We start from the raw sequence: 26,123 nt of genomic DNA, 5'->3' as shown, positions 1-26,123 counted from the left end.
CTGATGGGCTGCTCACATGACATGATGGAAGCCGAGTATATTCATCTCTCCATAACATCACCCCTCAGGTCACCTCGTCTTTATTATTTATATTAAATTTTTCATCCATTTTACATGATCGGCTAACATGAGAGAAAACACAGATGGTGCATGTTTTGGTTCTGTACATTCTTATTTGACCCACAGGATGACTTTACTTCGTGCAAATGAAAGCCGTCAGTTCATTTCTTCCAGCAGCTTCACGGTTTCCCTCAGATCCTCCACAACTGCGTCCACATCTTCTTCGGTCGTCTTCCTGCCCACGCTCAATCTCAGAGCATTAGCCGCCACCTCCGAGGGGACGCCACAGCTCAGGAGGATATGAGAAGGCCTGATGGACATACACAGAGCAGAGCAGGGGGCTTATGTAACTGCGAACAATGTGGTGCGAGGACAAAAGAATAACAGGTGAAAAGAGCGACTCTTTTACCGGTTTCCACTGTCTGAGTGGCAGGCGGCGCCGACGCTCGCCAGAAGCCTCCTACAGTTGGACAATACCCTCCAGCCTAAAGCAGGAGAGAGAGATATTAATCATTCAGAGCCTTTGTAGTTTACAAATAGCCCCACGCAGGTCATGAACTGCCTCTGACAAGCATGGGTGTAGGGTTAGAGGACACTGTTTGGACTGGCTGGCCAAATGGGCATAAGACAGAGACGGAAGAGTCATGACATCACCTTGTAATGTTGGGCCCAGGATGGACACGTTACATGTGTTAGGGAGGATATCAGAGCCGGGGTAATGGCTGTTGAACTGGATCTTGTCTTTGAAGACGGCCTAAAAAGGAAATTTGCTCAATGAAACTGTCAACTAATAACAATACTACTCCAAATGTTGAAGTGACGTGTTTTTATGAAGATGTCTGAACTGAACTAAACTCACCCGCAGTCGTTCTTCCAAGTACAGTCTAGTGTATTGCATACGACTCTCATATCCTGACAGATGAGATGTCACCAGTTCTGCAGCCTAACACACACAAACACACACACATATATATAAATCAGTACCTACAAAAGAAGCATAAAATGACTGGTTTGGTGTTTGACTAAGCTATTGGGTGCACTGGTCCAGCACTTTATTAATAACATATACACACCTGCTTATTTATGCAATTAACCAAACACCACTGCAAGGCATTACACTCTGTAGATACAGATCCACATCAAAAATCACAATTGAGAACAAAATTGTGATCTCAGTGACTTTGACTGTAGTATAACTGTTGGTGCCAGATGGTCTGATTTGAGCATTTGTGAAGCTTCCTGAGATTTCACACGCAGGAGTTTTCTCAGAATGGTGTGAATAACAGGAAAACATCTAGTGATGAAAATACGTACTTGGAGCTGTCAGAAAGGCTAAAGTAACTCAGGAATCCACTCTTTACAACTGAGTAGAAAAGCGTCTCAGACTTACAACACGTCGAACACCAAGGTGGATGGGCTGCAACAGCAGAAGACCACACCGAGTTCCACTGTTGTCAGCCAACAAAAGAAATCCGAGGCTGCAGTGGGCACGGGTTCATCAGTACAGCAGAGTTGAAAGTGGAAAAACGTAGCCTTGAACCGCAGCTGAGGCTGCATGTGGTTGGCTCAGAATATGAATCCATAGACCAAACCACCTTCGACTCGACAGTCAAGACTGCTGCTGGTGGTCTGATGATGTGAGGAATGTTTGCTTTCTTTGGGGCCCTAAAAGAGCCCATTTACTATAAATTATTCAAGACTTTATTCTTTTGGGTCTACTAGAACATGCTCAGACTGCACAGTGGCGTAGTGGTTAGCACTTTCGCCTTGAAGCTAGAAGATCCCCGGTTCGTGTCCCAGCCTTCCCAGGATCTTTCTGCATGGAGTTTGCATGTTCTCCCTGTGCATACGAGGGTTTTCTCTTTGCACTCCAGCTTCCTCCCACAGACCAAAAATATGCTGAGGTTAACTGATTATTCTAAATTGCCTGTAGGTGTGAATGTGATTGTTTGTCTGTGTATGTAGCCCTGTGACAGACTGGCGACCTGTCCAGGGTGTCGCCTTCGCCCCACTTCAGCTGGGGCGACCCTAATGAGGATTAAGCGGTGTATAGATAATGGATGGATGGATGGATAGAATATGCTCACAGGCTTTTCTGAATAAAAACACATTCTCTTCTCATCCTCTGCTAGAAACACTCTACTACAACACCTGACTCTTTAAGCCCACCTTCTGAAAAACCCAGACTACTGTAACTGGCCCGACAAAAGTGAGGTAACAATGCTTGTGTACCATAACGTTAGATCACTGAGTACAGGCAGAGAGATGTAGCCCCGGCAAAAGTAGTTCTAGTGTAGAAATGGCAGACTGTGAGCACATGCTAAGTAGCGTGTTACATGCTGATTTAGATAAGTAACGAATGAAAAGCTTGTGTGAAAAAATAACTCTCATTAACTTGGACTTTGGGCTTCGTAAGTTTGCAGACCTTATGCACAAACAAAAACCTACTTCACATGCTGAACGACAGGAAAACAACCAAAAAAGCAGAATTGGCTACATCTAGCGCATAATTACTCGACAATGAGCTCATTAGTCTCTCAGTTACCAAATTTGAATCCAGTAAACAAATGTGGCAGACATGCAGAATGAATGTGCAGCTGAGAGATGTCCAAACATTTTGCCACACAATCATGTCAACATGAAGCAGCCTCTCAAAAGATTGTTTTCATTGACTGTAGAACCCACGAAAGCATGTTTTTGGTTTTGGTTCAAACATAGACTGTATATAAAGATATAAAGATATATATCTTTATATACAGTCTATGGGTTCAAAGGGACACCCTACCCACTATTCATACAGCGTTCCTAATTAAGTGCTCGGGGATGTACTTGCTCTACAGTATTTACAACTGAATCACTTAAGATTCTGTGGTAAATAATGCATTGCAAGATACTGACTGAAAACACTGAGAGGAATAGCAAAATATTTTTTTTAATTTTAGAAATGTTCCATATATCATTTACATTCTGGGAACTAATGACTGTTTCTCTGTCTCAACATGATCTGCTTTGTAAACATTTATTGCAGGCTTTCAGTGCATCCATTATAGTTTCATAAAAATAGAGGAAATTCTGATCAGCGCTGACTGGTATGAGGGCGGTAAGTTAAAAAAAAAAATAAAGGTAACATGGAAAATATGTAGCTGGAAAATAACCTCCATACCATTAATCAGAATACTTTGTTTTGGAGAGTTTAAACGGCACATTGGGTGAAATAAAACTTTGGACCACTTACTGATAACGTACCCCGTATAAAGGATTTATAAGGTGTAACTAATGAATTTATTATTAGTGCATAAATTTACTAAAGCTTTATAGATCGGTCTAAATCATTATTAACAACAACATCTTGGTTGCCAGGTTGTGAATTTGTCCACATCCCCATTTACTCTTTACAAATGTCTAAAAAGGGTCTTTTCCAAATCTTGAACTTGGATTTCTCTATTGAAAAGCTTCACAAATAAATCAGAAAGAGAAAACTTAAAAGTCAAAAAATAAATCTATAAATTTCTGTGACACTTTCATTGACACATACTGTATGTGGGGTAGGAAACATACCTTTCCCAGACCAGCAATCATTGGCGTGTTTTCAGTGCTGTAATTTTAAGAAAAAGAGAAATAAATCTTCATATTTCGATCCGAAGTTCACTGATAAAGGCCACTGTTTATGCTTACTCTGTATTCTACTAATAGCTCTTTGGGAGACACAAATACAACATTACCCTGGTCTGAAGTTCCTCTCCTGTCCTCCTCCAAACAGCATCGGATGTAGCGGCGTCTTTGTTCCAGGACCGTTCACGTACAAAGCACCAATCCGAGGGGCGTAGAACTACAAATGCAACAAATCCTCTTGGTAACATTTCCGCCTTACTGTCGACCGCTCAAAAGATTTTCTACACGGCAGATTCCTGACCTTGTGTCCCACTACAGTGAGGTAATCCACCCCGAGTTCGCTGGCATCGACTCGGATTTTCCCCAGAGCCTGGGCAGCATCAGTGTGGAGCAGGATCCTGAGCCGCTCACGCCGCTTATTGAGAGATTTTATTCTTTGGCAGATCTCTCGCACTGGCTGACAAGAGGAAACGGTTTCAGCACAGAGGAATCATGGACTATACTGTACAAAGAGCAGGATACAAAGCCAGCTGATTTTTCTGTTTTTACCTGGAATTCATATTTGATTTATAGCACACTGGCAAGATATACAGACGGGTGACAAATGAGAGGAAAAACATGAACTCTTGATCCCTACACTATTTCTCTTGTCCTTTATTCTGATGATGAAACATTTCTATTGTGAAGGGAGTGCTCTTTTCCAGGATGACAGTATCCTGATTCATAGAGCCTGACAGATCACTGAATGGTTTGATGGTAGAAAAATGATGTGAATAATATGCTGTGGCCTTCACAGTCATCAGATGTCAACCCAGTCCAACTCAAAATGATGGAAACTTGCCTGACAATTTATGTTTTTCTTCTAATTTGTCACCCATCTGTCTCAACTAATGTAACCGTACAGGACTGATGAGGCAGTAGGTAATGATTTCTGAAAGTCTGTTTCTCCTCTATTAGTAAGGCAAAAGATTTTTTTCAACGAGCACAGAAAAATCCTTTATCTCCTCTTACCATAATGACTCCTGTCTCGTTGTTGGCCAGCATTACAGAGATGAGACAAGTGTTGGGACGCACTGCAGCAATGACATCGTCCACCTCCACACGGGCCGTCACCTTAGACACCGGCACAAAGGTGACATCTGTGACAAAAACAAGTTGAGAAAGGGAACTGTAACTGTAGGGAACTAAAAAGCACAATGCATCCATAAAATATATGTTCTTCTGTAGCTGCAGAGGATGATCTCCTACCTGCTTTGCCATCCATCTGTAAGTGCTCAGCTACAAGTTTGATGGAGTCATGTTCCACATTAGAGGTGATAATGTGAGGTCGGCCAGTGCATCCGTTCTGGTGTCCTTCACGTTGTTCTGCAGCCCTGCAGCTTTTCCTGAAGTGCTCCACAGCAGTGTGCAGCACCAGGTTATTGGCCTGAAGGAACATTTGTGTGCATGAAGGTACAATTCTGTACAAGTTTTCTTTCTGTTTTTTCCCAAAATCACGCAACATTTGTGTCACCATTCAAAACTGTGGTTACCTCTGTCCCACCTGACGTGAAAATAATGTCCTCTGCTTTACCTCCAACCATTCTTGCCACATTCTCTCTGGACTGATTAATGATAGCCTTGGCCTTGGCACCTGGAAGTACAAATGATTGTTTTAAACAGAGATTGTTTAACCCTCGTGTTTTCCTGCGGGACAAAATTGACCCGGTTTAAAGTTTGAAAATGCGGAAAAAAATATATATATTCACAGTGAAACTACTGATGTCCATATTTTCAACATTTTTGGGAAATCTTTGAACATTTTTGGTGAAAAAAAAAAGAAATGTTAAAAATGTTTCTTAAAAACATTCACACAAAAAATCTACCAAAATAAAATATTATAAGTTTTACTGATATATATGAAATCACTTTAGATATTTGTAGGATTTTTTTTGCTTTTTTTTCTTTGTTGCTTTTTAAAAAAAAAAAATCCAGCTGGGGCCTCTTGCCAGGTCATCATTGTAAATGAGAAATTGTTCTCAATTGATCTTACCTGGTAAAATAAAGAATAAATAAAAATTTTGGAAGACTTTTATTCATTTTTTGAAAATATTTTTTAAAAAATTGCCAAATTTGGGGGATTTTTAAAAAAACTTTTCAGGAAAACTTTTAAGGAATTGTTGGAATTTTCTTCCTGACGGTTTTGCAAATTTTCAGGAATTTTTTGGCTTAATTTCTGGATTTTTTTCAGATAACGAAACAATATTTTTTGGTGCCCATAAATGAGGACAACAGGAAGGTTAAAAATGAATGTGTCACTAGAAAAATAAAACCCCTTCATTTAGCACTCAGTTAAAGCTAAGAGGAGCAGGAGTTTAATTCACACTCAGCGCTGGCTTTGCATTGTCCAGTCCAATAAAATATCAGTTCACTTTCATTTTAACACAAGGCTTAAATCTTCCTCACCTGCTGTATAGTTGCTGCTAGGGTTTCCCCAAGCGTCCTGGAGGGCTTCAGAAATGGCCTGAATCACCTCTGGCTCCAGTGGTGTGGTAGCATTATAATCCATGTAGATCCTGTATCATATAAAGAATTTTCTCATCACATTTCAAACTTTCATGTATGTATTGCATTAACAAAACAACAAGAGCAATAGAAAAGCACCAATCAATTAACCTATATTGCACCCGGTTAGGTAATTTGATAACCAACTCAAATCAAAACCTTCTTACCTGTCTGTATTAATTTCTGAATAGTGATGAAAGGTATGGTCAGTGAAGGCGTGGCCCTTCATCAAGCTGATGTCATCGGATTTGTCAGCCATAACAGTCCTACAGAGAAAGAAACATTCATTATGATGTCTATGCTGATTAACTGCAGCCTGGCAGAAATACTAGTAAAATTTGAGGTCATTGCATTTTTAAAAAGCACTACATAAACCTTTGCTACAAGAAGAGGAAAGACAAGAATTGTTTTAGAGTAGCAATCATTCATGTATTCCAATGTGGTAATCACTGGTTTGGAGCAAATCCTGTAGTTTGAAATCAATAACCATCAACCAAACTGCCAGTGCATAGGCATACTGACCACATGTTAATGACGAATTTGTTCATTTAAATAAACATATAACCTCTAGAGTAGTGGTCGGCAACTGGCGGCCCGCGGGCCAAAACTGGCCCGTCAGGAATAATACCTGGCCCGTCAGATGATTTTGAAAATTTGATTTGGCACAGAGCCAAGCCAGTCCGTTACCGCAACACGAAACTCGCGTGGTCGGCTGCTGCCGGGCATTTCCGGGTTTGCTGCGCTACTGGTCGGACACGGTTGTAGCCAGATTTCACTGAGCAACAGTGTGTGCAAAACATGTGTGTGTCTCGGGAGTAATTTTTAATACATCTGTGATCAGAACTGAGACGTGTGTCCGAAGCAGCGGCGATCAGCTATAGAAGCTCCGCTGCTCGCGGTACCTCACCCCATCCCACCCAGCTCGCGGAATCGGAGCGCAACCCCACCGCAGGTTGGCCCGCTGTTCGATTGTTTACAAACATTTTGGCCCGAAGCCACATCTACTTGCCGACCCCTGCTCTGGACTTTAATAGGTCATATGTGTTTTAGCAAGTTGTATCAACAACATCCTCTCTGAAATTTATGAATGGTGTTAATGATAAATAAGTGCAACGTCTCGACTGCAACATGTTAGATTACAATAGTCTTATGCAAAGTATTAAACTTTTTTATTCAGAGAAACTCTGATGAAAAATGTCTCATTAACATTGTGGTAATACTTTTAGTTCACAATGAGTTTAAGGTCATTTAAAATGGTGGTTAGTCACCTTTTTGTTGCTTCTACAGAAATAAATCAATAAATTCCGTATAACAGTTTCAGTGACACATATGTGGGGCAACGTGTTTTATAATGTGCTTTTGAGAGCTATAAAACATCCACTACTGAATAGCTGCAGCAGATGAAACTAAAGGTAAACACTGATTGGCAATAGCAGTGCCAGCTACCGTGTAACTGTCAGAAGCTATATTTGTAATTTACAGAGCACAGGAATTTTAGACACACTTGAAGCCAATGTTTTGGGTTAACGTGCCCAATTGTTTCCAAAGTAGTTTCCTCTCCTTCGTTCACCTCACATCCACGCTGACAGCAGCATGCGTGACAGAGATTTAACTTCCTCGTACTGCCAACACGTATAATAATTCACAACACAAGACAAATACCGACGGGCACATTTAAACAACCCCTCTCATAGTTTCATCTCTGTTCGAGCTAATATTTTGCCTGCTAACGCTAACTTACTGCAGCTCCCATTTGTATACTTTAGCTAAAGCTAGCTACGTTTGCTAACAAGATTACATATACCTGTTATTCTTTCATCTATGAGGCTCTGAAACTGAGTCAGATAAAAATTTTGTGTTTTCAACAGAGCAGCCTTAAAGTCCTGGGTTTGTGTCTGACCTTGCTAAGTGATGTGAAGAAGTCCTGAGTGGATTTACTACTGTCTGTTTCACTCATCAGCTACTTCTTCTTCTTCTTTTTGTTTTATGGCGGTTGGCAAAAAACTTTAGGTTGCATTTACCGCCACCTTCCGGTAAGGAGTGTGGGCCAGGAAGGCCCCAGCATTCAACATCTTCTTAAACTCTCCTAATTAACCCAGTGACACGAAGAAACGTCAGCAGCTCTTTATATACATCGAACGTAGAGTCTCTCTGCAAAACAGTCCCCAAAGAAAAGATTAACCCTCTATTCTCCAGACGTCTACTTAAAACTCTTCTTTGCTGTTCATACTTCCTGCATCTCATCAAAACATGCTCAACTGTCTCATTCTCCTCACAATTTTCACACTGCCCCGTAGGATGCTTTCCAATCAGTTTCAGAGTACTATTCAATCGTGTATGTCCAAATCTCAATCTCGCTACTACATCTTCTTCCTTCCTTGCCCACTCATCAGCTAGCTAGTCTGCTTAGAGGTGATGCGCTGCCAGCCTGCCACTTCACCGGGTTGTCAGATCTCTTAAAGGGAAAGCTACAGTTTAAGAGTTCATCACACAAACGGCCAAGATATTTACATAGTCGAGTCCCGTGCTCTCATATTCATCTTTAACACGTTTAATAGAGGTGAACAATTCATTAAAGTAAAAATTATTCAGAGTTTAGAAGGACAACCTATGTTAGTTTTGCGTTACTACAACTTGAAATTTTCAGTTTGGATGTCAGCGAATGTCAGAGAGTTTGTTATCTGCATGAATGTGAAAGCAGTGTAAATTATAACCGAGCAATGGCGCTTTAGAAAATGGAATAAACGATAAAACGTTCAAATCAGTTCTGAAACGGCCTCCAGGTGACGTGGCAACTTTGGATTCTGCTGCCATGGCAACAACCAGGAAGTCAAATTGTAATTAAGAGAAAAGCTTTGATTATGTTCTCTAAATTTATGATTTTTTTTGTCAGTTTTTATCACACTCCTCAAAAGAAACGTTTTGGCGTGTACCAGCTTATATATACGTACAATGTTTGTCCAGAACCCATATATATATATATATATATATATATATATATATAGGTTTCATTTGAACACTAAATAGACACTAAGTCTAAAAGGGATCCAGGACATATTAGAGGTCAAACGCTTAAATTCTGGCATTCTGGGGAATTTTATGCACAAAGTGGTGACTTTTCTGCATCGCTTTTTTGCTGTGAATATCTTTATTTATGTAAAGGAACAGATAAAATGGAGGCACCAGGTGACAATTCTAACTATAATGAAAAAATAATACAGTAATGCTCTCAGGCATTCTGTATTGCCTTCAAATATGTTTCTCCTGTAGATAAACTTTTCTCTCTTAATATTGTACTTGCTGATTTAATGCAAATAAAATGCAAATAAAGATTAAGTCTTCTATCTTCTTTTGTTTTGAGTTTGAGGAAGCTATCTCTTTAAATATGCGTGTCACTCCTAGACGTTAACATGTGTTTCAGAAAGTCATGATAGTGCTTAGGAACCAGGTAAAAAAAAAACAACTAATGCAGTATACAGAATAAAGAGGAGCCTTTTTCTTTGTGTTGCATAATTTCCATGTTTATTTAATATATGACAATGTGTTTAGTGTACACAAACATTTGACGCTAAACTCCAACACTCAGAGACACCGACTTGAACTACTGCCCATTTAAGTTTTCGTAAATGGGTGCAACTTTATAATACACTGTTCACAGCAATCATGTTTATATACAATGCAAAGTCATTTGAAGAAAATAAAGGTGAAGGTGCGAAAAAAAAAGATGTGGAAGCACAATGTCAATGATGTTCCTTCAAAGGGGAAGTTTTAGAAAAAAGAGAATTTGTGAAGGCTGTTAGAGCAGTGAAAGTAGACACTGAAATAAGAGTGGAAGTGCGACAGTCATGTAACCTACAGCATTACTCTGTACAAGATGCAATGCCTAACTGGGCCATAGTGAACCATCATCCCCCCATACATGAGTGGACACATTATTACAGGTTTGTCCAACAACCTCCATATGGTTCCCTGGTGGTAAAACTACCTACAATCAGTAAGGAACCAGAATCTAAAAGACAAGTCAACACAACAATTTCAGCAGAATAAGTATTTTCAAATATTAATGTACATTCAGTGTGAAGTTTTTGTGTGACTGCACCAACAAAACTTTTTGGTTTGCTCGAATGTGATGCACATTAAAAAGGCCCAATGAAAACAAGAGCAACAATCTTAACACAGAGACCAGACTGGAGCACGCGTATCTTTTTGACTGTATCAGGTTTTAAAGGAAATGAGACACAAGTGTTTGAGACAGTGAGACAGTACAGCAAGGTGTTCCTTCAGTGATGATGATGCTCGAGCTGGATAAAACATAAAAAGTCTGATGGAAGAATTTGATCCAAAGAAAACAAGAGATTTTAACAGACTCTTGATTGTTTGATTTCAGTTGTTTCTGTGACCAGATAACTTCAAAATATGTCCACAACACACAGAACACTTAAATATGTCAGGAAATACGCTTATTATTAGAATAATTTATCATATGGATTACTGAAATGGTGTCATTTGATCCAGAATAAATAACATTTTTGAAGTGTTATGTTCATGTTAATGCCTTGAAATGTTGTCCTTGAATGGATATATCACAGAGCAGGTTCTCGAGGCTGGCTGACCTGAGGCGTGCTTGTACATCCAACTTCACACAACAACTCAAAAGCAGCATCTGTAGATAATTTCTTAACAGATTTCAGATTCATGGTTGGTTAGAACAAAATTCACATCAGATTTTCCTTGAAATATTTGTTGAAATTATTGGAAAAATGAGCCAGAGTACAGTTTTGCAGGTAAATAACTGTCAACATATAAATTATCTGTTTAAGGAGATTCTTCATTGTATAAAGATTAAGTATACTCTGTGTTGTAGAAATTCCATCCTTTCTGATGTCTGATTGCCATATCAGAAATGTAACGTTACCATGAATGAGACCTTTGGTCAGAATATGCAAGGGATGATAATGAGAAGCAGGAAAGTGATGATATGACCCACAGACGCTTCCAGAACAAGTATTATAGCAGCATGACGGATGTAGTTTCAAAGCAACTGGTGCAGAGGCATACTGTACAGTATGACTGAAAAGAGAGGCACTACATTTAATCAATATACATATCATTCAGAAAACCAGTTTCGCATTCGGTACTGTGAGGAACAGTTTGACTTCACAAGGTAGCTTTGTGCAGTCAAGGATGGACAGACCACCTTAATGTTCTCTACCTAACGGTGTACTGACCTTGTTTTTAGATGTATGTTAGTTGGATCAAAGGTGCGACTATCCTAATTGTAAAGGGGATAGTATTATTCAAGTAATCTTCAGCACAAAGAAACTGGCCAATGTTTATCAACAAGTTATTAAATTGTTTCAGTAGCGTTAAGTACGTGGGGGACAAGGTTGTTTTGTTCAAACATTTAAGGAACTCATTAAAAAGTGCAGTGTGCAGAAATTGCACTGTACTACTACTTTAGAAATATAAATGTCTTTGTAAATAAATACATGCAGAAATAAATAATAAAACTGTTAAATATCTAAATATATCACATTTTAAAACAAATGAAATTCAGGTAGAGAATTAGATTAAACTGGGAGAATTAATGTAAGGATGGTATTTGATTACTTATGAATGCAGATACTGTCAGTGCTCCTACAGGTAGCTAAAACGACATGGATTTACCAAAATGCCACAAGAACATGAAGTTTATGACGATTTGCCATTCCGTCGCCAGGCTGTGTGTGCGCTAAAGTTTCTAACAAGTTTCAGGAATAGGAGGCAGATTACTCAATGTCAGGATTCATGGACCAGAGAGAAGAGAGAAATATTCTAGAGCGACGTTCAACTTTTTTTTTTTTTAGTTTAGTGTGTATTTTCTAGCTGTATGCAAACCAGTTTAGACACTGTATATATAGCTGCAGAGTAGAGGAAAATCTGCATGTTTTTCTATTTACTGATGCAAATGTAGCAATGTGATCCTCGCAGACATGGCAGCTTTAGGTAAAGATACATGTCACTGCATTTTTTTTAAGGAATAAATGTATAAGGCTCGATGTGTCACTGACAACAACTACAGTACATTACCATGTAATCTGAGATAAGAAACTGTTGCTACCACCTCTGCCTTCTTCAATCGTCCAGCTATGAATAAACCCCAGTACAGTACAGTGACAGGTTTTTGAGGGGACTCACACCGCAGCAAAGGCCTGACACGAAATGGGCGCTTTAGGTGCTGAGGACACTAGTGACAAACTGAGGACGTACAGGGGAGAGATGGTTGTTGGTGATTGTGGTGGTGAGGACGGGGCTCAGCACAAGGAAAGGGGTAAAGACAAGGATCTATGTACATCTTAGTCTCTGCGTTCTCTCATGAGAGGCTCGTTTCACATCCTCATCTGTCCGGCTCGTCTTCTTGACAGCTTTGACCTGAGAGGCAGGCAAAAAAAACCCCACATTGAATACACGCTATTTTCTACTTGCAAGCTTGTTTTCACTTACACATATAACTATCAGACATTGGATAATAAACATTGCTAGATAACATTCTGTCACTTAGACATAAGTCAGCTTTAACTCTTGTTCAGACATACCCACCACAGTGTTGGAGATACTGCACACAATAATTGTTGTACACACTTGACTGGAAAGAACATCAAGTAATGTATAATGCATTAATAAGAGACTCTGCATGTGACACTTCACTGGTCTGAGGTGAACAAAAGTACACAGTGTGACTTCGATTCTAATTAAGCCTGTCTCCATGTTGGGGATAGTTTGTAATTATAAGTTATAAATGAAGTTACTGCTGTTGTGGGTAAATGTGGACTCTCTTTCGCGCTGCAAGTATTTATTAACCTCAGAGGAAAGATACCTGAAAAGAGCTGCAAGCAACAAACCTCAAACAACAAACTTTAGCTCCTGTGAATGTTTGGTAAAAAAAACCAACCAACCAACCATCATTGGTGAGTCTCATCAATCTGTTACAGACGGTCTTCATTACATGGAAGTTTCATTTTTGTGAATATTTCCATTAGTAACAGAATGCTAAAGTGCATAAAGTGTTTAGTGATTTTGCATCAAATGTTCTTGGACCAAAATTTGTACTAAATGTTGACAAATTCCTTCCTAAATTGGTTCACACAACTTGAAGTATGTTGCTTGTGTCTATCTGCTGGCGTGACTGCATGAAGTTCAGTTATGTCTGAAATAGTAGGATTGCTGTTCAGACTTTGACGGAAAAGTTACCTGGGTGTTCCTTCAGGCATGAAACTGACACATTTAGATGCTGCCAAATATCAAAAAGCAGTGCATGTTTGAGAGGGGCTTATGAAACTTTTTTTGCTATCATACCTGATAGTTCCAGCAAGTAGAGGATTAAACGCATACAGCCAGTCGTGCATTTCTTTGTCATTAGTTGCTTGAAGCAGTATTCCACGATGTTCTGTACACACCGCAAACGTGTTGGGGGTCTGTAGAGAGAACCACGACAGCTTATTAGAGCAAAACCTCATATAAGGGCAGCAAAGGGGAATCTGGAGGAGTTTGACTGATCGCCAACCTTCAGCATGGCCTGCTGGTCCTCACTGTACTCCACCTGGGCAGAAGACAGATTGAGAATAGCTCGCTCCACAGTGTCTCTCTCTGTATTGTAGATGTAGACGTACGGCCGCCGCACAACCACGTAGCGCTTCACCCATCCGTTGGTGTGTGGCTCCAAGAAATGTATGTAACCCTTCTTAGACACGATGGGGCTAAGAAATAAAGAAAATAATTATTTATGCTCTGAACACCAAGTATTTCCCCCTACTCTCACTCACATTTTTAAGCCCTGCTCTTCTATGAAAACAGCAGAACCATGAAATCTGAGCAATATGAGTAACTGAATTCGTTGGATTATTTTTTGTACAAAACATTGATAAAAATCTCGAGTCAACATGTATACGGTTTTTCCAAATGCCAACAGATGTTAACAATACTGGAAAAAGCTGAGGACTCCGTATGCTGTAGATATTTAACTGTTTACATTTTTACAACCTCTACAAACCATAAACAATTTGCTGACAACTTGCTCCTCCACACCGCTGTTAAAATGTTGTATTTATTTGTTTGATTAAGTAGGCCTTATTGTCCTCTCAGTGTCTCGTTTCCTTTGTAAACACAGCCTGCAGTTCATCTGAATAGTCTCTCTTGGTTGCAGTCGAGTCACTCGTGACTTTTCAATTGCATTTAAGAGCACATAATACCACTACAGTATCTGGTGCAAACAGTTTAATTTTGAAGAATTTTGTAAGACAACATGGAAAACAATGTGTTTTGATGAAATATCCCAATTGTTATCCCAGCTTATTTAAAACCCACCAGTGTGTTTTGGTGTCAGAGTTAACACATGTGGAACCAAGAAACTTGTCTTGCCAGCTCAAAATGATGAAACACTTTTAATTGATTGCTTCAGACTTACCTGACTCTAATCTCCTGGATATCAGGGACAAATTTGCGGGGTCGAGATTTGGTATCAGAGGCTCCATTGATGGACTTCTTACCCTCTGCATCCTGCTGTGTGTCCGGACTGGGACTGACAGCACGAGAGCGAGGTGCTGGCGGTCTGTTGTAAATAAAAAGAAGAGGTTTTTAGATCCAGGAATGAAGCAGCTTCCTACAAATTCGAGAACCAAAGTTCTATGCATTACCCAAGCATCACATCATCTTACATTTTATTCAAACTTATGAACACACTTCCTGCAGAAAAGAACATTTGGCTGCACTATGCCAACAAAAGTTACCATGGCTACCAAGGATAATCATCACCACAAAACAATAACTACATTCAGTCAGTGTATACGACTGACCTGAGTTCAGCATTGCTATAGCAACCATCAACCAGTGAAGGGCATGTCGAGGAGGGGGTGATTGTGTTTAAAGCAGAGATTGAAGTGGACTCCCTTAGTGTTGTCACAGACATCTCAGAGATCTGAAACATACACAGACACAAACTCATGCTGGATCAGCGGTGTGGAACCAATCACCAAATGGCAATCATATTTTCTTTATGTGTAGGTTTTAATGGCAGTCTTTTTTATAGCTCTACCTTGCTTTCACTGGCGCTGACACACACATGGCTGTATTCTCTGTTGAAGGAGTGAGTGAGCAGCCGCAAACACTGCATGAAAGAAGAAGAGAGCTTAAAATGTGTGTTTGTAGAGGCACACACAAGTGAAAAAAGCACATCTGTGGGATAAAAACTTTAGCACAGTGACTGTATTTCTACTTGGTAGGAATGTATGTTTAGTTACGCCCTTCTGCCACCCCACTGGCTATGCAGTAACAGTCCCAAAGGCTTTGGTTGGTGAATATATATTGTCTTAACTGTTAACAGTTCTGAAGATTTTAATAAAAAAGTAAGTTGAGGTGACCTGCATTAGGTTTATTTGAGATTAGCTTGACCTGATTGATGTGACTTGACTGACAGACCTGACTTGATCTCACCTCGCTCTGACATTATGAAGACGTAGGCAACAACAACATCTGGAAATCAAGCTAGTTGCAGTTTTGCAGCCAGGCATCACGGTTGCCTCAAGGCATTACGGAAAACATCTGGTTCTTACCTGACCTAACAGCTGATTAGTTTAGATGTTGACTAAACAAATGATGTTTGAGAAAAACGTTGCGTTTAAGCTGAAACAGAGTGATTTAGAATTGATGTGATTTTGAAAGTTTATTCTGTCATTTGGTAGCATGTTTTGTGGTTGATGATGGCGTTTATTAGTCTGAGATTTTACATCCCAAACTGAATACAATATAATCCAGTTCCAGTTTATGTACAGTGTAGTTTCTGTATCTGTACGTTGAACTGTACATTGACTCTTAAAATAACAACTGAACACGTGAGAAGTCCTAAAAATCTAAATATTAGACAGCCATTTTTTGCTTTTGTTTCTATCGTACTTAACTATTTAACAATATTTTCAGTGTAGATGACTGAATGTATGTGTTATGTTAAATGGATGTCGAACGATAGACATGGCATCACAGAGTGCCTGTATAGCATTTCAACAGGCTAGCATCTTCATAACTATTACAGACTGAGCACAAACTGATATGTGTATCTGATAACTGATAACCTGACTGCTGACTTTTAAAACCCTGCTGAGGTCTTCTGCTCTCATCTGCTTCCCAGGTGAGGTGCAGTGAGCTTAATTGTCACCCCTCTCTTCTTGCTGGAGCTCACTATGCTCTCATGGGTGTTTATTCTAACTTAAGATATTTATTTATTGGAATAAAATCCTTGTGTACATAAACTCCGGTGTCAGTCTCCATTTGGCATTGCAGTCCACAAGCTGGCCTGTAAGAAAATGAACAGGATAAACTCTGCTCAAGTCAAACATGAAATGACATGTTCACAAAGTAATGATGGCTGACCTTGGCAGCGAGCTCCCTCTGCCTCTCAGTGGTGATTTCAGAGCCGGAGCTGACCTCCTGGTCGGGCTCAGCGGGTTGAGGAGATTCACTCAGCTCCTCAGTGACAAAGGACTGAAGGGCTTCCTGGCCCATAAGCAGGGTGGACTCCAGTTTCTCCCTGAGCAGGAGGTAATGTTTGGTTTTCTCCACCTGAGAGAATGGAGAGGAAACATCACAGTCATTGACAAGAGGCAATGTCCCCTGCCTAAACCTTCAGAAAGTTGACAGCAAGCAGCTTTTGGAATAGTAGAGGGAAACTGTTATTTGACAAATTGCAGTCTGGTTTTCATCAGAGGCACAGCACAGAGACGGCTCTCTGCGCTGCTTTCAATGCCATAAATCTTAATAGTTTATTAGAAAGTTAAAGGACGTGAGCTGAGGTATTTGGTAAAACAGTACACAGCTTTTGGATGTTTTTCTTTCTATCTTTCTGACTGCAACTTATTTGTAACTAAAGTGCATCCTGTGGTGCTCTGACCTATAGAGTTCCTCAGAGGTCAATGCTAGAACAGTTTGTGAAACTGCATCCACTTTTGGCGGAAATGTCTTTATTTTGCTGAAAAACGACAATTTAGATTTTTAGAATATACTGCATTACAGCTTTTAGGTATTCTATATTGCTTTCAAATATTTATTTGCCTATTAATGTTCTCTCAAATATTTATAGTTAATATTCTACTTGCTGATTCAACATACATCCAGGCATGATTTACTCCTCCACCTGTTTGTTTCTTTTTTGAGAACTTCAGCCTCTTTAAATGTGCATGTGGGACCTTTCCATATCATTTCAATTAATATATAAACCCCTTAACTTGAATAGCTCAATTTTTTTTCCAGCAAGATTTCTGCTCATGTTGAGAACATATCACACATATCTTTGCTTAATATGCTGCAAAAAAAGACCTGCACTTTGTTGCTACAAGTGAACACTGCAGAATTTTTTTTAAAAGGAAAGTACTTTACTTCTTTTTTTGAGGGAAAAACGCTTTCGTTCTAAATACTAAGAGGGGTGTATGAGATTTATGTCAGTCTATTATACATAAATCAAGGTCCAATACCAGAACCACTGTGGATACATGACCAAAGACCAAATCTGTATTTACAGATTTTCAGACAGTTTTCATTAAACAGCTGATTATATTTGGTGACACGTAGGTCCAGTATTTAAGAACCAGTGGCATGTGTCTTCAGGGATTAATATCAAGTAATATTTGACCCTCACATCTTGGAGGAGACTGAGTTTCTCCAGCTCCCACTGGTGGTCCAAGATGAGGCTGTCACTACGTGGCCTCCACCCAGCCAGGTTCTCCTCCCCTCGGACGTAGGCCACTGAGGTGTCCAGCACCCGCCTGCGTCTCCTCTGCATTCCTGGTGTGAGACAGGTGCACAGTTAGAAATGTTGCTGGAGTGAGCTTCATGAAAAATGGTTGCTTTTCGCTTTTTTCTTACCTGGACTGCCTGCATCTGCCAGGTGACATAAGCTGACCTCATAAACTCCAGTGACTCGGTTTCTAGAAAGAGATGGAAAAAAGGGCTCTTATTAATTTATATATTATATTATATTATATTATATTATATTATATTATATTATATTATATTATATTATATATATTGAACTATATATTAACAGAGATCGTGGCAAAATATAGTGCATTCATAGTTTGAGATGTCAAACTCACCCATCTGCAGCTCTGAGGCTTCCAGTACCAAAAAGGTTGCGGATTGAACGGGAAGCTGAGAGCTTTGTGTCTCGAGAGTAAAACACCATGCAGATATCTTTGGTTATGACTGCAGGCTGCGTGCAGTTCTCCATCTGCAATTGATAAAAGAGGCAGGACTCCCAACATTTTTCCTCTATAGTCACTCACACATCATCTCCGATACTGTAAGAGCTATTTCTGCCTCTTATGAATGCAGGCACTGTACTGTACCTCCAAGTAGGCTGAGAGGGTCATGTAGATCTTCTCCCCATACGGGGTGACTCGGTTTAGTAGCAGCGAGTTGTGCATGGAGCTATCCCAAGCAGCCTCGAAGCGGTAGAAAGTCCTGAGGTAGTCCAGAGAACAAAATGCCAAAAAAACTATATCAGCCAACAGAATTTAAGCTCTTTAAACAAAACAACAAATTAGCTGCCAAAGCTGAACCCATGCTTAAATATATCCTGTAGATGTAAACATCAAAATCAGGATCTAAAAATACTTCAATATAAAGATTTTTTATGCTAAAAAATATGCTATTATATTTGATTTGATACACTGAGAACAGTCATTGTACAATATTTAAACACTGAAGAAAGTATTTCTGTCGTTCTCAATGAAACAAAAGTACTAATGCCATCGTTTTGCATGCAACAGGCTGACTGAGTGGATGTTCACAGAAAAATAAAGAGAGCTAAGATGACTGTCAGTACAGAAATAAATGAAGGGAGGAATGAAAGTATGAGACAGCCATACAAAATGAGGGACAGGGCAGTGAAATACCTATGGTCAACTCCCAAGGAAATGCTGGTGAGAAAGAAGAAATCAGCAAAAGAATAGAAAGTGAGAGTCAGGAAGTATGTTGTGGTTGTGCGCTTGTGTGGCTGGGATGGTGTTTGTCTTTTTTCACACAGATATCTCATTTTGTAAACACTGCCATTGATAGTGCAGCTCACCCATCTGAGAACGTTGAGAAATCCTGTAGAACTATTTGATGGACCCCTGCTTAAGCATTGAAAAGGTCAAATAACAGCACATGGCCATTCCTCAAGCAAAACAATGCTGCTTTCTGTTACACTGATGATGTACTCCATACAATAATGTACACAATTTCTTTCCATGTCCCCTGAGGGGGAATAATCACATACTGAAATCAGTTATTATTCTGGCATGCAGCCCAGTGCAGCCTTAAATCTAAAAAAGATAATCCAAGCAAGAATTGTAAAAGGAAACGAACGTTTCTGTAAGCCATAAAAACAGGCTGAATGGACTCTTCATGAGGTTCAGATGTTGGGCCCACTGGCTTTGGACTCAAGTGACCTTGTGGGAAAGTGAACAATGTGTCACCCCGGAGAAAGCAAACATGCACTGAGCGGCCTCTGCAGCAAAGAGAACTCATTGCTTCTCTGTGAAAATTCAGTGTAGTGATGCCCTTTCTTTTCTTCTGCAAGTAATTAGCAAGTTCATTAACACATACACAATTTCACACTTCACACTTGCACGCATCTTTCCCAGTAGTAGAAACCTGTTTGCTTATACTACAAGGAAGCAATTTCCTTTTCGCACTGCACTAACATGTGCTTCTCTGCGTTTTACTACCTCCTAAAAATGTGGGAGCCAGCATTGAAGTCATGCTGCTGGCACAACATGTGAAGAGCCGTTTGTTTCTGGTGTTTGGCAGAGTTTCACTGAGGTACAAGCAAAGATTTAAAAATATTCACAACATCGCAGCAATCCTGGGTAAAGTGCTACTGGTGAGGTAATGGTTCACTGGATTACATTTTAATAGCTGCATTTGAGTATCGTGCCAGACTGGGTACAGTAAATGATGTGGTCCATATTACAGCACTTGAGTAATCGTGGGTGACTAGTGTTCCTGTTAATGTTTTGTAGCTGTGATGGGAAATACTCCGACTCTTGGGATTAGAGGGAACTAACAAAATCATATCCATGGATTCAAAATATTGATTCACTGGTAAGGTCAACAAAATGAAAATAATTAACAGAGCACGGAACAGAGTGGAGAAAATGACCATTTTTTCAGCGAGAGACAAAATGCATCTCTTTGTCTTTGCTGTTTCAAATTTTAAGTAATGGATTACTATCACCCTCTACTGGCAAGCCAGATCAATACACCTTCCTCATAGTGAAACCTTTCAGTTCAACCACTGCAGCACAGAGCTATTTAACTCTCTGAACCCAAAGCAGTTTCTCTTTATTTTTATTTGCTCCTGTCACATCTTCAGGCACTGTGGGCTGATTTTACTGCAAAACAAAGTCCTGTACTTTAACAGAAACAACAAAAACATGGCTTGAAGGAGTTAGTGCTGTATAACAAATTGAAAAATTTGTTAGGGGTTTCCACATGCTATGGATATTTTACTACTCACATTTTTGATTTATTTCCATACTTGTCTAATTTCTACAGCCTGCAGTTCACATGAGTAGTCCCTGAATTAACTATTCAGCATGATAGCTGTTCACAATAAGACATGTGTAACTTTGATAAAATAATAGGATTTTAAGCTTAGATTTGATCAACTTTCCAAACTGACCTGCACATCACATGTGATTAGTTTAATGACTGTCAGAAAGTTGAAAACCTGCAGGTTGTTTCGCTTTTTCCAGCTACTGGCTCTGATAAATGGTCAAATTTTAAGAATCTTTTAAAGATAGCAAGCCCTTCAAATGTCCTGGCACATTTTGGGGTTCAGAGGGTTAATCGTGTTGGATGCATCTTTTCTGCATTTTAATTTTTATCTGCACTAGCATCTATAAACAAAGAGGACAAAGACAGAGTAAAAAGACTTTTCAAACATGTTGGCAGCATTTTACAATTATGTGTTTCTGCCAAAAAACAAAACAAAACACTGTAAGAGTGACAAAAGACTGACACTTCCTAAAATCCGGATTGTAGGTTCCTGCAACAACTGCTGAAGAGGAAACAGAGAGTTTGATACTGGCCCCACGACACCTCCAGCAGAGACGCAGCCAAGGACAGTCCACATGAAGCAAAGCAGAGCCATGCAGACCCTGTCCATCACCAACCAAAGCCTGACAATAGCTCAAACACACATCCAGCACAGCAAGAGAACCAGGGACATGCAGAACCACATCCCTCACTTCTCATGAGGGGGAGAACCAAAGAGGCACAGATGAATGGTTGACAGCGATGACAGAGTAGGACAGAGTAGGACAGAGGGAGCAAAATCACTAGAGGCTGACTAGGAACGACAGGGTGTACAGGACGTTAGAAAGATGAGGTGTTGGTGTAACTTAAGAGCACGAAAAGAGAGGCAAATAATATACCTAGGCATGTCCGAATCAAGAAACTGTCTGCAAAAGCAAAAAAAACAACATTCCGTTAGTGGACTGGAGGGAGAAAAATGTTAGCATCCATATATACCTTAATGTTAGTTTCTGCAAGACCACAGCCTGACCTGCTGCTGAGTCTTTAAACTAAACTCTTGGCCAGTAAAGCCATAAGATAGGCAAAAAAAGCATTATGGTCAAAGATAGACTGATCTAGCAATGATTACTGATTAGTGCTGGGAGGAGGTTGCTTTGGACTGGGACGTGATAAACCCAGGACTGGGTGATGGTGTTAGACTTTTTGGAAAGTTGCTGGGAAAGCAAAGGGATTAAGCAACGAGCCAAACGCAAAGGGTCAGAAAAAGCATAAGGTAAATTGCAAAAAAACGCTTTACAGTTTTCACAAATTTAACATGAATAATATGTAATAATAACAATTCAGGTCAATTGACATTTATAGAAAATTTACAATGATATTTATCCATACAACACGTGAATATACTGTGAAGACATGCTACTAATTAAGAGCTATTACGCCACCACACAGTGGTGAGGTTATGAAGTGGTGATAAGTGATTTTGGATGTTAATGGTATCTTTTATGCCGGTAATTACTCAATTTCTGGAAAAAAAACATGCCATCTGCATTATATTTCAACAGTTGCCAAAACACAAATTCTCATTCGGGGGCCACTGGCATTAAAAGGAACCTGCTGCCCTCTACTGGCATCCTGCAAAACAATATTAAACATGATACACTTCAACATGATTCAAAAAGGTACCAAGGCCAATTATCACATATTCAGAAAAGCCAGAATGTGTTTTTTTGTTGTTTGTCTTTCACTATGAAGTTAGTATATAACAGGCTTTTTTAACATTAAATAGCTAAAATGTATGTTTTGTTGTAGATATTTACAGTTTAGTCACAGATATCCGCAATGTGAATTTTGAATATGTGCAATGGAATTCTGATTAGTTGTAATTCCAGTTTCAGATATCTACAGTTAAATTCAGACTAGTCATAATTCTAGTTGAAGATATCTTTAATTCCCCCCGGTTCAAAATATCTACATTGTCTTTAATAGATATCGGAAATTAAGAATGATGCTGCTGATATCTCTAATTTTATTTACACACAGTAAAACTCAGCTATTGAATGTTAATACCATGTGTCATGCCATCAGTCTGTTGTAGCGAATCCTTCAGACCGCACCTTATTTATTCTTTATAGTCAATAAGGCATTTGATAAAATAATGGTGAAATGCTGTATGTCCTATGAATGATACTGTACTACATCCAAATACAATGTCTTTAGCTTTATTAGCGATTTTACTCTACATTGCAGATGTATGTGCTGCTGGATAAGACAGAAAGACACTTCTATATTGGGCTTGTTCATACACTGGGACATGGTTAAGTGTTAAGTGCTGAGTTACAATAGTGGCATGACCTGTTTACTATTATAAGCTACATTGGGGTTAGTAAATTTAATTCATGGCTTTGAAATGACAGGGGTTAAAGGTGATGTAATAAACACGGTGCGATGCAACATGTAGGTGCAATGATGACAAATGACAAGAGCACAGATTAACACCAAGGAGGGTCGCGCAGCCAGCATGGACAAGTGATCTTATAACTACAGATGTGGCAGATTTGGATTTAAAGAGACACTGAAATAACTCAACGTTTGTTTCACTGTGTGTCTGTGACCTCCTGCAATTCAAAAGAGGGAACTGGATTCATGCAGACACAATGACAAATATATAAGAATACAAAGGAACTTGCTGATGTTCCTTGTAACATCAAGTTGTGGCTATGCTGTCATGCTGTTTTTAGACAGCTGGTACCATATGCCATGCATTTTCCCATGTGCCACATTCCCATGAAAGAGTTGACACAGTAATAATAAAGTGAGACTGTTTTTGACACCAAAAAAATCATACAGAGGTTTCTATATTCAGCCAAGTTGTTGCAACATAGAACATAAAATTTGGCTTTTTCCAAAGTCTACAGCAGTACGTACCTGTCATCTTGCATAGGCCTGACATACCCAGCAGACAAGATGTTGAGAGAAAGAATATTGGGGTCAATGATGGTCTCGTCAGCTTCAGGGGTGTTGCGCAAACGTCCTGGGAAAGAACAAGCATCTCAGTGAGAATAACTTGCAGAGATTGTTGGTGAAATGTTTGGATTTCAGTAGAGATGCCAAGAGCCTGATTCTGAGAGATTTTGGCAGTGCCTGGCTATCTGCCAGGAGCCTGATTGGGATTGCAGATGACCACAGGATTTTTAGTCTGTATACTAGTCTGTATAGAGTCTGTTTACAGCTGATGTTCTGATGGGATTTAGGAACACCATTTATTTATATACCTCACCTCTTAAAACTGTATTACTAAGGCTAAAACGTTATGCATAATTAAAGATGTTTTCACTCTGAGTGCCATGTTGATGATGTCGTAGGACACTCAATGGCCAATCATGGACCACCTCTTTGCTCATTTTTGGATTTACCAGGAGCTAGGAGAAATCAGGCACTGCCAAGTAAAAAAAGTTGGCGATACCACACCTCGCTTGGAAAGTGCTCTGCTGGAAACCTATGGGTGATGAAGGTGGGGCAATCCTTAGATACAGTCTTTGGTTAAAAATCCTGCAAATTAAACTTACCGACAACAAGTTCACGGACTTCCTTCCATTCCATGTCACCTCCAGATTCATGTACAATGGTGACAGTAACTCTCCTCTGAAGGCCCTGCAGAAAAAAAGAAAAGAAGGATAAGCGATGTGTTCAATATCAGTACATTTAAAATATTACAAATATTTTCTGACAGTGGGACTGACCTGGTGCAGTAAAAATGTGCCGTGGCAAGGCATTCCTCCTCTGTGGTCCACCACTGCAGGAATGTAGCTGGAATGACACAAATGAAAACAAGTCTCAAATACAGCCGATTTACAGTCCAGTACAACTTCAGTAGTTTCTGTGATTCAAAGTTCAAAATTTGCATCACTTGATGCTTAGTGAGATGACACAAGACACTCACTCTCCATTGGCCTCTAGCTCACAGATCTCAAAGAACACCATTAGATCGTATTTACAGTGGCAGGGTCCTGCCTGGGGACGGGTCATGGCTGTCAGCTTGGTGGCAGGTACTATGATGAAAGAAATTACAAGGAAGGTTAAACCAAAAGACAAGTGAGAATAAACTAAGAACAGACTAGAGGCTAAAGGCAGCTACCCACCCTACAAAGGAAAATAAAGGGAAGAAGAAAGGAAATCAGTGATGCAGGGAAAGAGAGGAACGGCACAGTAGTGTAGAAGCTCCGTTCTCTCAGCAGATTCATAAGCAACTCTGTTGTCCTCTGTTAAAGGAGAATACTGCTAAATCCTCTGAGAAAAACATAAACCTATACCAGCTCTTGCTCTGTAATTGCACTTTGTTGTATCACAGAATGCATATCCACAAACTCCTTGCACAGTATTCTCCTTTAACAGAACTAATGATGTTGATAATCATGATTGGACAACCACAAGGATTCCTCCAGTTTCAGGTAGTTCCACAAAAGTTCCACAAAAAGGAGTTAAGAGTTAAGAGTGTTCATTAAAACACCATTCACATGCAGCCCTGGAGTTTGGCACAAGCTCAAGCAAATATAATAGCATGTATGTAGTATGCTATATTATGTGTTGTACAAAGCACAAATAATGTATAAAAATGGCACAAGTATTATATAATGTGTTGCAGTTTTCAGATTTTATTGTTATTTTGTCTAATTTATTTAAAATATCTATTTATCTGTTTCCTACCCGTTTGGCTTAATTTTTTGAATGGATTATTTTGTTGCTATAACCTATGAATTTCCCCAGTGATCAAAAAAAGTCTCATCTTATTTGTCTAATATACAAACATGTATCAAATTAAAGTAAAATGAGAACCCTTGACCCCTGAGGAGATCCAGTGTCTTCAGTATCTGGTGTGATCCTGTGGGGGGCATTTTACTGGCATGGTTTGGGTCCACTTATCCCCAAAGTGTCACTGCAAATCAATACAAAGTTGTTCTGAGAGATCAACTTTCTCTGATGAAACATTTCCATCCTGATGGGAGATTGGTCTCCTCCCATAGAGTTCAAGGGGTCAGCTTTGAAGCTGCTTTGGTGGCACGTGCTTTTTGCCAACACCTCACTTTTTCCTTTAATTTGCCACCCATCTGTATAAATATGCGCCATAATGCACAAAACAATTAACATTTTTTACTGATTACTGTAGAAGAAAGGCACTGTGATCCAGTTCAAGAGGAGCTCAAAGAGGGAACTGCAAGGAGAATGCACCACGTAGGTCAACAGCGAACACACAGAACACCAGAGTGCCAATCCAACAGTAGAATCCTGACACAGGAAAACTCCCTTTTTATATCACTGGATTTAATTCTTCACAGATTTGTAGATGTCACCATCTAGTAACT

The 26,123-nt window shown here is 39.6% G+C and overlaps 2 protein-coding genes across 22 annotated transcripts in view; both read right to left on the bottom strand.

Annotated features, from left to right (window-relative positions):
- Nucleotides 1-64: 64 nt before the first annotated feature.
- On the bottom strand, nt 65-8,623 carry scly (selenocysteine lyase). 2 transcript variants are annotated; one of them, XM_022201281.2, is made up of 13 exons: nt 8,021-8,623; nt 6,384-6,482; nt 6,118-6,227; nt 5,205-5,305; nt 4,921-5,098; nt 4,684-4,811; nt 3,974-4,129; nt 3,783-3,889; nt 3,619-3,655; nt 920-1,003; nt 715-814; nt 470-545; nt 65-370 (listed from the first exon to the last, which is right to left on the bottom strand). In XM_022201281.2, the coding sequence occupies exons 2-13, from the start codon at nt 6,473-6,475 to the stop codon at nt 217-219; spliced, it is 1,323 nt and encodes a 440-aa protein (XP_022056973.1). In that variant the 5' UTR covers nt 6,476-6,482; nt 8,021-8,623; the 3' UTR covers nt 65-216. The 2 variants fall into 2 exon arrangements, with proteins under 2 accessions (XP_022056973.1, XP_022056972.1); XM_022201280.2 differs by having other exon boundaries at nt 8,117-8,622.
- A 1,086-nt stretch (nt 8,624-9,709) lies between these two features.
- kif1aa (kinesin family member 1Aa) overlaps nt 9,710-26,123 on the bottom strand; it is a 52,997-nt gene continuing 36,583 nt past the window's right edge. For 9 of the 20 annotated variants that reach the window (XM_022201282.2, XM_022201283.2, XM_022201284.2 and 6 more), the window contains 17 exons: nt 24,704-24,812; nt 24,504-24,570; nt 24,330-24,414; nt 23,689-23,794; nt 21,663-21,689; nt 19,137-19,160; nt 18,588-18,702; nt 18,336-18,469; nt 18,106-18,167; nt 17,879-18,024; nt 16,618-16,806; nt 15,287-15,358; nt 15,048-15,169; nt 14,660-14,803; nt 13,760-13,952; nt 13,552-13,670; nt 9,710-12,627 (listed from right to left, as the gene is read on the bottom strand). In XM_022201282.2, the coding sequence (XP_022056974.1) occupies nt 12,585-12,627; nt 13,552-13,670; nt 13,760-13,952; nt 14,660-14,803; nt 15,048-15,169; nt 15,287-15,358; nt 16,618-16,806; nt 17,879-18,024; nt 18,106-18,167; nt 18,336-18,469; nt 18,588-18,702; nt 19,137-19,160; nt 21,663-21,689; nt 23,689-23,794; nt 24,330-24,414; nt 24,504-24,570; nt 24,704-24,812 (1,757 nt within the window). In that variant the 3' untranslated portion in view covers nt 9,710-12,584. The remainder of the gene's footprint in view (nt 12,628-13,551; nt 13,671-13,759; nt 13,953-14,659; nt 14,804-15,047; nt 15,170-15,286; nt 15,359-16,617; nt 16,807-17,878; nt 18,025-18,105; nt 18,168-18,335; nt 18,470-18,587; nt 18,703-19,136; nt 19,161-21,662; nt 21,690-23,688; nt 23,795-24,329; nt 24,415-24,503; nt 24,571-24,703; nt 24,813-26,123) is intronic. The other 11 variants (XM_022201287.2, XM_022201288.2, XM_022201296.2 and 8 more) reach the window with 3 other exon arrangements.

This window comes from Acanthochromis polyacanthus, chromosome 4, assembly GCF_021347895.1.
Source record: "Acanthochromis polyacanthus isolate Apoly-LR-REF ecotype Palm Island chromosome 4, KAUST_Apoly_ChrSc, whole genome shotgun sequence".
Lineage (NCBI taxonomy): Eukaryota > Metazoa > Chordata > Actinopteri > Pomacentridae > Acanthochromis > Acanthochromis polyacanthus.
This window is presented reverse-complemented; position numbering and strand designations above follow the sequence as displayed.